An 11,953-nucleotide genomic window follows, 5' to 3' on the forward strand; every position below is an offset into this window, starting at 1 on the left:
TCCTTTTCCTGCAGTCCTTTTACCTGAGAAAGACACAGGATGACGGGCATCCAGTCAGGTTTCAGTGGTGGTGAACAAGATTCTCAGCAAAAGTTTAAAACTTTTTTCTTGCATTCACTCAGGATTCAGTGTATATAAAATGGACTTATAGCTTATAAATCTATGGCAGTTTTATCAATACAGGACAAAAAAGTCATACTTAAGAAACAGATAAATGGATTTATTTCTTTGACACAAATACATAGCACAGGCTGATTTAGGCAGGATCTACACTACTGCTTTGTAATGATATAAATGTGCACTGACAACTGTTTTCAAACCGCTTTCATAGTTTTATATCCTGATTGGTGTAGATCTGGCTGTAACCTTTTATAACAATCGAAACACTGAATTGCTAAAATCTATAGATACTTCTGAGGAGCCATCATGTAAAGTCTCATGATGTACATGAGGAGGGCATAACCACCCCCTCCTTCGTCCCGTGCACAGGTTGGCTACTAGTCATTTCCTACAGAAGACTGTGTGTAAAGACATTAAAATTTGAGCCTGCCAGTGCTTTTCTTGCGCAAGGCAATGCATTTGTAACTGCCGTCCGCATATGAAACAAGAGCCTTTTGTGACATATTGAAAGATGGAAACCACAACTTAAAACCCATTTCAAAAGTCACACTGTGAACAATTTCTCTTGCTAATATTTCCAGCAGGATCATGCAAACTGATTGGAATTCTGCATCTGCAACAACTGTGCACATTGAAATGTGCTTCGGTGTGGATTGGGGCATATGCCTTCAAGCTCAGGGGGAAATTCCATGTGACGCTAAATAAGTCACTAGAATATACTGTTTTCAGGAATTACTTTTTAAACTTAGTAATAGGCATAGAAGATGCCAGTTTTAATCAGAACTGCAATGTGCAAGGTGGGGTGATGTAACCTTTCCCTCCCCAGTTATGATTCCAACAAAAATCACACACACACACACACACACATATGTTGCTTTTAGCCTTAGGAGGGGAAACACATTCAGGGGGAGCGGAAGGATGGGGGGCACCTGGCGAAATTAAATCTCCTCTCCTTTCAGGACTCCTTCATATGTCTAACCCAGTATTGTTGACACTGACTGGCAGTGGCTTTCCAGGGTTTCAGGCAGTATTCTTTCCTAGCCGGCAGGGATTGAACCTGGTGCCTTCCTCATGCAATGCAGGGGCTCTACCACTGAGGTGTGCCTCTTCCGTATATACTAATGGGTTATATCTCTTGGTTCTGAGCACAGCCAACTCAAAGCAAGAGAAGATAACCCACATTTAAATGTGAATATTGCTTCATTGACTGGATGAACTTGTAAGGATTTGATTCAAAAGGGATGACAGTCCTTGCAGCAACCCAGATGTAGGGAAGTAATCCATTGGTTTTTTTATTTGTTCGGATGAGTTTTATTGCTTGACCCTAAACAGCCTGTAGCTCTTTTCTGCTTTTCCCCATGCCCAGAAGCTCTGTGTGAAGACAGGGGCAGAGGGACCACTGTGCTGTCCCTGTCCCCAATATCATATAAAGCGCTTAGGATTATAGAATTGGGAGGGACCTTGGTTACCATCTGTTCTAAGCCAATGCTAAATACAGGTTTTGAAGTGCAGCTACAGCCTCCCTGACAGAAGTCTGACAGGTTATTAGGAAATAACACAAATACCTCCCAATCCTTGACCTGATATTAAAGGCACACAATACCGTCCAACTTTCCTCATTTGTCTTTATTTTAAAAGACTGAGCAGGGTAACAGAGGAATGATTCTGTCATTTTTTGTCTCAGGTATCATCAGTTCCATCATGACTACCCTCATTGATGCAATCAATGAATTTGGTTTGGATTTAATTAAAAAAATCATGAAAGAGGATCATAGGGAAAACCTCTTCATCTCCCCACTAAGTGTCGCGGCAGCTTTGGCCATGGTCTTATATGGAGCCGCAGGTAACACTGCTCAGCAGTTGGAGAAGGTAGGAAACCAGCCACAATGGGGCTTATGTCCTATTATCCTAATCGTATTGTTGTATGGGTCATATTATTAACCAGCCAAGATAGGTTTTATGAAAAGTGTTTTAAGGGACACACATTCTCCCAGCAGTGTGAAATTACCAGGAAATATATTCAATTGATAGCTTTTCATGCGAGCATCTGAGCTATTGCCCCTGAATATTGTGGAATCTCTCCTTGGAAGGACCTCCTCTTCCTGGATCGCCTTTCCAATAAAAATTCCAGGATGTGCCTGCACTCCACCTCTGCGCAGAGAGAGTTTTCAGAGTTTCCACCTCTTACCCAGAATTCAGTTTCCTTAGAACAGGAGTGCAAAGCCATTTTGGCTGTGTGGGCAACATCTGTTGGCCGGGACCAAGGGAGACGTACATTTGTGTATTCACACACCCTCACCCATGCACATAAGATTGGGGAAAGGCTTTAACCTCACCCCAATTGTAGCAATCCTGCACTAATTCACTGGGATAGGGTGGATGGGCCTGTTTTACGGGGAGGCAGATGCTTTTCCCAGCTGCCCTGATTGGCATCACTGCTGCCATTAATATGCAAAACTGAAAGACAAGACTTTGAGGTATATCAATGGCATATGCTGTACAAGCAGAGAAAAGTGTCTTGGGAATTGCAGGAGAATGGCCCTAATCCCAAAGTTCAGCAAAACAGAGTAGTGATATGATGTGGTTTAAAATGTTGTGTTCTGTGGCATTCATTAAAAGTCTCAGTAAAAATGAATAGCTTTAGCAGTATTGAGTTAAGATGAAAGGGGACGTCCCAATTACACAGGTCTCTCATTCCATCTTTTGTATTGCAGGTCCTTCACTTCAATGAGATCACTGGATATGGAGGCCCTAAAGACTTGCCTGTAAGAAGACGATCCAACTTATCCCACATCATTTATTCAATTGGGGAGGGAGCATAAAGGCCTTGTCAAATTACCCTTCCAAAATGTTAGATATTCCCAAGCCATAATAATTTCCAATAGTGAGGTTCAATTATCTTGTAACTCACCCAGCTTGGTGTAGCACAGTGAAGAAGAATCTGTGTCACCAAATCCAAAGTCCAATCTGAGGTCCAAATCTCCCCTCCGTAAAGAACCAAAGATGTGTCTAAGGCCCCCAGCCATTCTCCCCCCAACCCCAATTGCCCCTATGTGCAATACTAACTGACCTCACAAGGCAGCTGGTGGCATTCCTGAAATAATGTATGCATAGTACCTGGGGCATATGAAATGGGCCACACAAAAGCTAGATAGCAGTGAAGAGTTTATTTCCCAGTTTTAAATGACTTGGCATTCTAGGGTGACCATATTTTGGAAACCAAAAAGGAGGACAACATGGTCGCCATGTTAAAATTATTTTAAAAAAATAATTTTAAAACCTCAAACTTTAAAAAAATCCTAAAACTCAATGGATGGACAGATCTGTTTAAAACTTGGCATAGATAAAGTCCTTGTTAAGAGCAATCATGGCTCTTAAAGCTAAAGCTCTACCTAAAAGCTATCATGGTGCCAACTTTCATCTCTTTACCTTTAAAAATGGCGATTTTAAAAATAATAATTTTAAAACCTCAATTTTAAAAAATTCCTTAAAAATCAGTGGATGAACTGATCTGCTTCAAATTTGGTATGACTAAAGCCCTTCCTAAGAGCTACCATCGTGCCAAGTTTCATGTCTTTATCTTAAAAAATGATGGAGTTATAAGCATTTTTGTTAATTCCCGTTAGAGCTGCCCTCTGGAAAAATCCGGATTTTCCCTCCCCTCCCTGATTTGTCACCAAAAAACTCAGACAAATCTGGGCAAATCCGGTCATATGGTCACCTAAACTTTATATTCTAAGCTAAATATGTATGGGCATAAAATATACACCAAAACTCAAGGATGCCCCTAAATCTCCCCCACCCCTTCTATCTAGCAACCCTTCTTTAGATTTTGTTACTTTACAACCAGTTTGTTGAGACAGTTCTAAAAAGAAATAGTTTCTTGCCCAAAGCACTGAGGCATACAGGGCAATAGAAGGGAAAGTTTGTCCCCAGAATCATGTCTGAGCTCCTGTTCTAGCTGCCTATGCCGTACTTACAAGAATGTACGTGTTTATTATTATTATTATTATTATTTATTTATTTATTTATTTATTTATTTATTTATATAGCACCATCAATGTACATGACTGGTTTAATCTTCTTTGCTATTTGAAGGTTTCAGGGACTCAATGCGATAAACCCGGAGGACCTCATGCCCAGTTCAGGGCACTCTTATCAGCCATCAACCAGCATACCAAAAATTATGCACTGAGTATTGCCAATAGGCTGTATGGGTCAGATCAATATGAATTCCATCAGGTGAGAAGTAATGCTTTCATTTGTTTTATTCATTTGAAATATTTTTTCTCTGCTTTTCAGGGCAGAAGCCCTCCTAAGTCTGCTCACAACGATAAAATACATAAAAAGAATTAAAACATTTAAAGCAATAAAAACATGAGCACAATAAAGTAGCAATAAAGCAATAATAAAAGCCAACAATAAACCAGCAGCAGCAACAATAACAATGGCAATAACAGCAGCAACAGCAGTCATATCCAAAGGAAGCCGCAGTAAAATAATATGATTTCAATGCCTTTTTAAAAGCCTGCAATGATGCATCAGTTGCTGGGGAACATGGGTGGGAGGGTGCTGTTGCACCATGTCCTGCTTGTTCATCCCTGGCCGATGGCTGGTTGGCCACTGTGTGAACAGAGTGCTGCACTAGATGGACCCTTGGTCTGATCCAGCATCAGGGCACTTCTTATGTTCTTATGGAGAATGGCGCACCTCTGAGGGCAACTTATTCCAAAAGTGAGGGGCCACTGTTGAGAAGGCCCTGTCATCCACCTAACTGCTCTCATGGGCGGCAAATGAGAACGGCCTCCCTTTATGATCTTAAAGCCAGTGAGGCTGATATGGGTGAAGTTGTCCTTTAGCTAACTTGACCCAAAATCATTTAAGGCTTTAAAAGTCAAAACCAGCACATTGAATCAGGCCCGAAAATGCACCAGTGCAGCTGGCGCATGTAGGCGTTATGTGAATGAAATCGGCTCGCCTTCACCAATACTCAGGCAACCACCTTTGGAACCAACTGAAGTTTTGAACCATCCTCAAATGCAGCCCCACATATAACAAATTACAGTAGTCCAGTATGGACGTGACTAGTGCATAGTTAATTGAGGCAAGGTCCATCCTCATGAGAAAGGGCTACAGCTGGCTTCCGCCGTTAGCCCCGAGTCCAGGAGGACTCCCAGACTGCATACTTGGTATTTTAGGGGGTGAAGGTAACCCAATCTACGATACTGGATCAAGACTTCCACAGCCTCCCTGGGATGTGCAGATGGAAACGAGAGGTAGAGCTGAGTATCATCCACATACTGATGACACTTCAGCCCAAACTGCCAGATGATGTCCCCCACCGGTTTCATGTAGCTGTGAAAAAGCATCGGGGACAAGACAGAACCATGCGGCACCCCACAGTCTAATGGCCATGGGTGGAGCACCACCTTCAGAACCACTCTTCCAGAAAGGACTGGAATGAATTTAAAACTGTGCCTTGCAGGTCTATTATTATTATTATTATTATTATTATTATTATTATTATTATTATTATTAATTTATTTATTTATTTATTTATATAGCACCATCAATGTACATGGTGCTGTACAGATAACACAGTATCTAATTAAACAGGTCTAATTAAAAAAGATACCATGGTTGATGGTATCAAAAGGTTTTCACACCTCTTCCCATCACATGAACAGCTTGGACCACATCAATTTAGAAATGCTGTTTCCCGTAATAGTCAATGGTCCCGATCCAGTGTTCCTGATCCATGACTGACATGTCATTAGACCAAAAAGACATTTTTTTTATTTATTTAAAGCATTTTTATAGCGCCGCCTCACCATTTCTGGCATCGAGGTGCTTTACAATAACATATAGAACAATTCCATTAAAACCCTCAACCCACATTAAAACAATTCCATTAAAACCCTCAACCTCAAACCATTAAAAGCCCTCAACCCCCAATTTAAACCACCCCCTCATAACTGTCTTGTTCTGTTGGTTTAAGTGGGACTTAGTGAAAATAATTTCATTGGTTTAGAGCCTTTTTGTTCTACTTTACAGCTGATCAAGAGCTAATGTATTATCTTTCCCCCCTCTCTTTTTAATTCTTGGCAGCGATATTTACAATGCACAAAAGAGCTGTACAATGCTGAGTTGGAAAGAGTTGACTTTTTGCATGCGACTGAGGAAGCCAGAAAGAAGATTAATTCCTGGGTTGAAAGCCAGACAAATGGTAAGGGGACATGGAAAGGTTGCAGACAGTACTGTCTACGCCTTACAGTGTAGAAAGATAAAAGACATAAACTTCTACTCTTTGGTTGTTTGCTGCTAATTCTGGATTCGTTTGACTTTTCTGTTCACCTCTTTATTTATTTATTTATTTATTACACTTATACACTGCCCCCATAGCCAGGGCTCTCTGGGTGGTACTGTTCAACATTACAGAACAAAAATAAGTAACTAATTGAAAATGCAGACCCATCTCAAGGTAATATTTTCCCTTGAACTCCTTTTTGAAAAGGTAAAATCAAGGAACTATTTCCTAATGGATCAATTAGTCCATCAGCCATCTTGGTCCTAGTGAATGCTATATACTTCAAAGGGAAGTGGCAACAGAATTTTAAAGAAGAAGACACCCGTGAAGCACCTTTTTATACTGATGAGGTACTGTATATCTACAACCTTGGGGGGTATGGGAAGTTATATACACCAGCTGTCACTCCATCCAAAAATCCTAGCTGCCTTCTTGTACATGGTGGGGCATACATCATTTTCCTGGCATGGCAGAAAGTGGTCTGGACTCTCTCTCGTGCAAGCACTGAGTCATTACTGACTCTTGGAGGGACGCCAGCTTTCACTGACGTTTTCTTGGCAGGCCTTATAGCGGGGTGGTTTGCCGTTGCCTTCCCCGGCCGTTATTACCTTTCCCCCAGCTAGCTGGGTACTCATTTTACCGACCTCGGGAGGATGGAAGGCTGAGTCCACCCGAGCCGGCTGCCTGAAACCAGCTTCCGCTGGGATCGAACTCAGGCCATGGGGAGAGTTTCAGCTGCAGAAACTGCTGCTTTACCGCACTGCACCACACGAGGCCTTGGTCTGGACCAAGAACTTAAAACATTGGTAATTTTTGCAACTGGCCAACCACATTGTTTTGCCAATGTTTTTCTCTAGCAAACTGGGACAGAGTGCTGTCTCTGAGCCCACAGAGGCCTTGAAGCATCACAGAGATTTAAGCTGGCAGAGGTGGTTCTTGAGGAACTCCCTGCCACTAGACATCAAGCAGGCACCAACGTTTTATTGTTTTCGGTGCCTCCTGGAACTATTGTTCCAAGAAGCTTTCCCGGAATGACCAGCCGTGGTTTAATCTGCACCTGTTCTTTTAAAATTAATATTTTAATTTTTTAATTATTCTTTTACCTCATTTGTTTACTGCTCTGAAAACCCTATATAGGGAGCAGTATAGAATTATTGTAAATAAATACATAAATAAATATTTGATAGAACCTGCTCTGAAGACACACTAAGCCACAGTGCTTAAGCACTTTGAGCTAAACATTTCTCTTATTCCTTACCAAGGTGGCAACATAACCAGGGTTTAAACATGTTCAACAACCATTTGCTGCAAAAGGGTTAGTGGCCTAAGCAAGGCTTAGCGCATTGTCACAACAGGGCTATAGAGCAGGCTGCTATTTTTTCTGGTAACACTGCTACTTTACCTTTAACTGCTGCTTCGTTTATTACAGACTCACAGCAAAAATGTACAAATGATGTTTCAGCAGGGTAAATTTAAACTGGCTAAAATAACAAACCCAGCAATGCAAATCCTTGAGCTTCCCTATGACAACGATGAGCTAAGTATGATAATCCTTCTGCCAGATGTCAAAGGACCTCTGTGCCAGGTAATTTGGTTCAATTTCTGAAATAGTTAACAAAGGAATTTAAATGAACTGTTAAAACTTTGTCTGTTCACCAAGAAGAAAAATGGGATATATCATTCAATTGATCCTCTCTCAACTGCCCCAGCTTTAAAAAACAACTTCACTGTAAACTCCTAGGGCCTTGCTAGACCTGCCGGCTTAACGTTAGCGCGCCTCCCGCAGGCTACCACACGGCGTACGCGTAGGGACGTCGCGTCCCTGCGCCGTCCGCCATTTTTTTTTTTTTTTAAAGGGGCTGGGTGCAGCCCGAAGACGGCGGACAAGGTAAGTGGTTTTTTTTTTTTACGGGGGGGGGGCGAAGGATGACAGGGTGGGTGGCAGGGTGGGTGGCACGGGGAGAGGGCTGGTGCGATCGCGCCGCGCACCGCCCGAGCCCGGGCAATGCCTGGCATGGGGCGGCATTGCCCGGGCAAGCGCCGCCCCATGCCAGGCAATGCCCGGGCGGCGCACGGCGCGATCGCACCCGGCCTCCCCCCGTGCCACCCACCCTGTCATCCTTCCCCCCCCCCCCCGCCGATGGGCACAGCGCTCCTATGAGCGCTGTGCCAGGTCCGCAGCTTTTCGCGGTTCCTCGCGAGTAAGCGAGGAGCTGCGAAAAGCCGCAGAACTCTCCACACTTTCCCCAGCCCCGGCCTGAGGCCAGAGCTGGGAAAAAAGCGCGCCATAAGCGCATTGGCTTATGGCGCGTTGGAGGAGGCCTCAGCGCGGCCTGTCTCCGGATTCCCCTGTGCGTCATCTGGACGCACAGCAGGGAAGCCGGGTCAGAAGGCACGCTAAGGCCTCGTCTAGGAAGGCCCCTAGAGATATTTGAACAGTAGTTTCTATTATTAAATGGCTCTTGAATATCAATTTGGGTTTAGTTTTATAATGTTAACATTCGGCACAGTAATCCTATAGGCCCAGTATGCCAGTATCTGTTAAGGCTGGCATATCTTTGGATGCAGGTAGTAAAAGTGGATTGTACTACTAAAGATACTGCAGATGTTAAAAATATGTAGTGCATTTTTCAATCACCCAGAGTTTCTTCTTGCTGCATTCACATGTGACTGTAATAAGTATCATGAATAAACTACAGTAGGAATGAACTACAGATCGCCTCGGGTTCACACACTGTGGCATCTTCCTTCTCATTCCCATCATGCTAAACTATGGTCCCACATGACCTGCAAATGCAGCCATTATGTTTTAAAGCATTTTCATTTACAAATGCAAATACAAAGAGAAAGAGAGAGAGAGAGAGAGAGAGAGAGAAGTGGGGGGCCTTGGTATTGAATATTTTTGACAAAATCATATTTCCCCAGAAAAACCTAGTGATACAGCGTTTTACAAGCAAAAGTTTGTTGCAAATGATTTTGCAGTTTTGGAGAATTATGATTGGCCTTACTTTAATGAATGAATCTTCCTCTTTGTCTCACACAATATACCTTTCACTGACGTTGACATTGGTTTCTCTGTTTTTCCCTGCCAGCTCCAAAGGGAGCTCACCTATGCAAAATTAAAAGAATGGACCAGTTCAGCAAACATGCGACAACAAACAGTGAGGCTTTTTCTACCAAAGTTCAAGCTGGAAGAAAAGTATGAGCTCATAGAAGCTTTAAGTGATCTTGGAATAACTGACCTGTTTACTCGAGGAAAGGCTGATTTATCTGGCATGTCAGGAAGCCCTGACCTGGTTGTGTCCACAGTCATTCAAAAGTCTTATATTGAAGTCACTGAGGAAGGCACAGAGGCAGCAGCTGCCACTGGTGTGGAAATAGTTCCTACGAGCATGCCGCTTCTTCTTGAGTTTAGAGCTGATCACTCATTCCTGTTCTTTATAAGAGATAATAAAACAGGCTGCTTCCCCTTCAGTGGCAAATATTTCTCACCACAATAGGTGTTTAAATAACAACAAGCACCTTAATATTTGCTGTGAACCCAAGATGTTACAGAAATCTTAATTTTACTTGGCTAATGGTTCCACTTTTTGCCCTCTTAAGAAAAAGCACAAAATCCCAAGATTGATCTCTCTTTTGCTTACCTAGACAAACTCACTAGCACATGAAGGCTTTGTGGGCCTGTCTTCTTCTCGGCAGTGAGGAGGGGAGCATTGTTGTGCACAGTAAAGCATTCCCCACTGGAGACAATGAAGCTCTTCTCCGCAGAGAAGAGAAGACCTTGTGCATCTGGGCTTTAACCAGAATAAATGTCTGTGAGGGGAGGAGAGGGCAACACCAATTCTAACCCCCCTCAAGAAAACAACAAAACCCCACCCCAAATAGGGGGGATGAAGAAAATGGTAGGATTGATTTAAGAAATTGCTCCAATTTTCTCTTCTTATGCACAACGTGATTCAAGTAAACCAAAATTTTATAATGCACACTAGTCAGCCTTGGTCTCCTGAGGGAGGAATTCCTTCTTGTACCATCTTAAAGAAAACCACACCATTGTCTTCAGCACTTCCTGAGGCTGTCTCATCATTACCATTATTGTTATTATGCTTAGACAGAAGGCAACCATTGTCTAAATGTGTGGTGGGGAACCGGCCCTCTGGGGTTTATCCAGTTGGCCCCATCCCTTTTCCTCCACCACCAACTCCTTGGTCTACACCTTCCTCTCTTTTGTGCAGTTCCTCCCTCATTCTAAAGAATTGAAACGCCTCTCGTACGGCTTTGTTCCTGCCAGTAAGAGCTTCAACAATCTGCTATTTTTGATGTTTCTGACTGTATCTTCCAAACCTCTGGTTGTTTAATGGGTTTCTAGTTTTTATGCATATTTACTCCATTCTAATGGTTTGAAATGCCTCTCCTGAACTTTAATGACCAGCACTAAAAACTTTAAGCTAAAATGTTCTGGGATTTTTGGCCCCCGTTCCTTTTTGCCTTTGGCCCAACCCACCACTGAAATGAGGCCCTTGAGAGCTTTCCCCACATTTAGCCCTCAGACCTAAATAGGCTCAACACTGCTGTTTTTGGGAATCTGGTTGGGAATTACTAGACTCTGCTATGATCCCAAATGGCCCCTTTCATGTGCTGCTGGATTTGCAAGTTCCCTCCTGCAATGCCTCCACCCCTTCTGCTGCCTCAGCACCCATGAAGCGAAACATTTTCTGTTCATGGAAGTCTGCAATGAGATGAGATTAACATGCTTTGGCAATGGCTCTGAACATCACTGTAACTAAAAATGTATCCCCAGACTTTCTGAGCTGCATGTCATGCAGACGGTTCTGTTGACATTCCAAGTTCGTCTAAATATGCTTCCTTTTCAGTCTTTGGTTTAATGTCCCTAAAGATGTTTTGTGAGTTTGCCGAGTTTAATGTGAAAATTCTTGAAAGCTGCAATATAGCAACAACAGTATCTCAATAAAGCAGGACATTAAAATACTGGTGTTTGTATTGATTAACACACAAAAACAATTCAATTTGCATCCTTTTCAGCTGCACCCTTTACAATGGGTGATTTCCCAACTCCCCCATTTTCCCATGGTGATGAACCGAGTGGATGTTGACTTTCTGCTTCTTTCTGGTTCATGCACAGGGGTGAAAACCCATTTAATATCAGAGAGAATTGACCCACAAGGTGGGGTGGGGGAGGAATCAATCTAATATAATAGAAAGTGTTCTTGAAGTATGTTCTTCTACTTTGGGCGAGTTCTCTTCAGCTTCCATCTGATTGGCTTGGAAATGCACAGTGGTATTTAGCCCAAAATCAGTAAGTACTGAACCAATTCTGAATGACACTTAGCAAATCCCAAAAAATGTTTCCCTCCTGCCAATTTTCAAAAGGTGAGCTCTTAAACCTACCGAACAAGCAAAACAATACTGTTTCTCTTGCTTTGCTAGGACTCTGGTATGAAGAGCTGCCCATGGGAGAAATGGAGAAGGGGGAACTGTCCACTCCCCAATGGGGGACCCTTGGGCTAT

At 42.8% G+C, this 11,953-nt stretch overlaps 1 protein-coding gene across 3 annotated transcripts in view; it reads left to right on the plus strand.

The window, feature by feature from the left end:
- LOC134401396 (serpin B11-like) overlaps positions 1-11,413 on the plus strand; it is a 48,031-nt gene extending 36,618 nt beyond the window's left edge. The window contains exons 2-8 of one of the 3 annotated variants that reach the window (XM_063130291.1): positions 1,805-1,989; positions 2,835-2,885; positions 4,219-4,362; positions 6,229-6,346; positions 6,635-6,777; positions 7,857-8,012; positions 9,520-11,413. In XM_063130291.1, the coding sequence (XP_062986361.1) occupies positions 1,822-1,989; positions 2,835-2,885; positions 4,219-4,362; positions 6,229-6,346; positions 6,635-6,777; positions 7,857-8,012; positions 9,520-9,927 (1,188 nt within the window). In that variant the 5' untranslated portion in view covers positions 1,805-1,821 and the 3' untranslated portion in view covers positions 9,928-11,413. The remainder of the gene's footprint in view (positions 1-1,804; positions 1,990-2,834; positions 2,886-4,218; positions 4,363-6,228; positions 6,347-6,634; positions 6,778-7,856; positions 8,013-9,519) is intronic. The other 2 variants (XM_063130293.1, XM_063130292.1) reach the window with 2 other exon arrangements.
- Positions 11,414-11,953: the final 540 nt, after the last annotated feature.

The sequence above is a fragment of the Elgaria multicarinata genome, chromosome 7, assembly GCF_023053635.1.
Source record: "Elgaria multicarinata webbii isolate HBS135686 ecotype San Diego chromosome 7, rElgMul1.1.pri, whole genome shotgun sequence".
NCBI classification, from domain to species: Eukaryota; Metazoa; Chordata; class Lepidosauria; order Squamata; family Anguidae; genus Elgaria; species Elgaria multicarinata.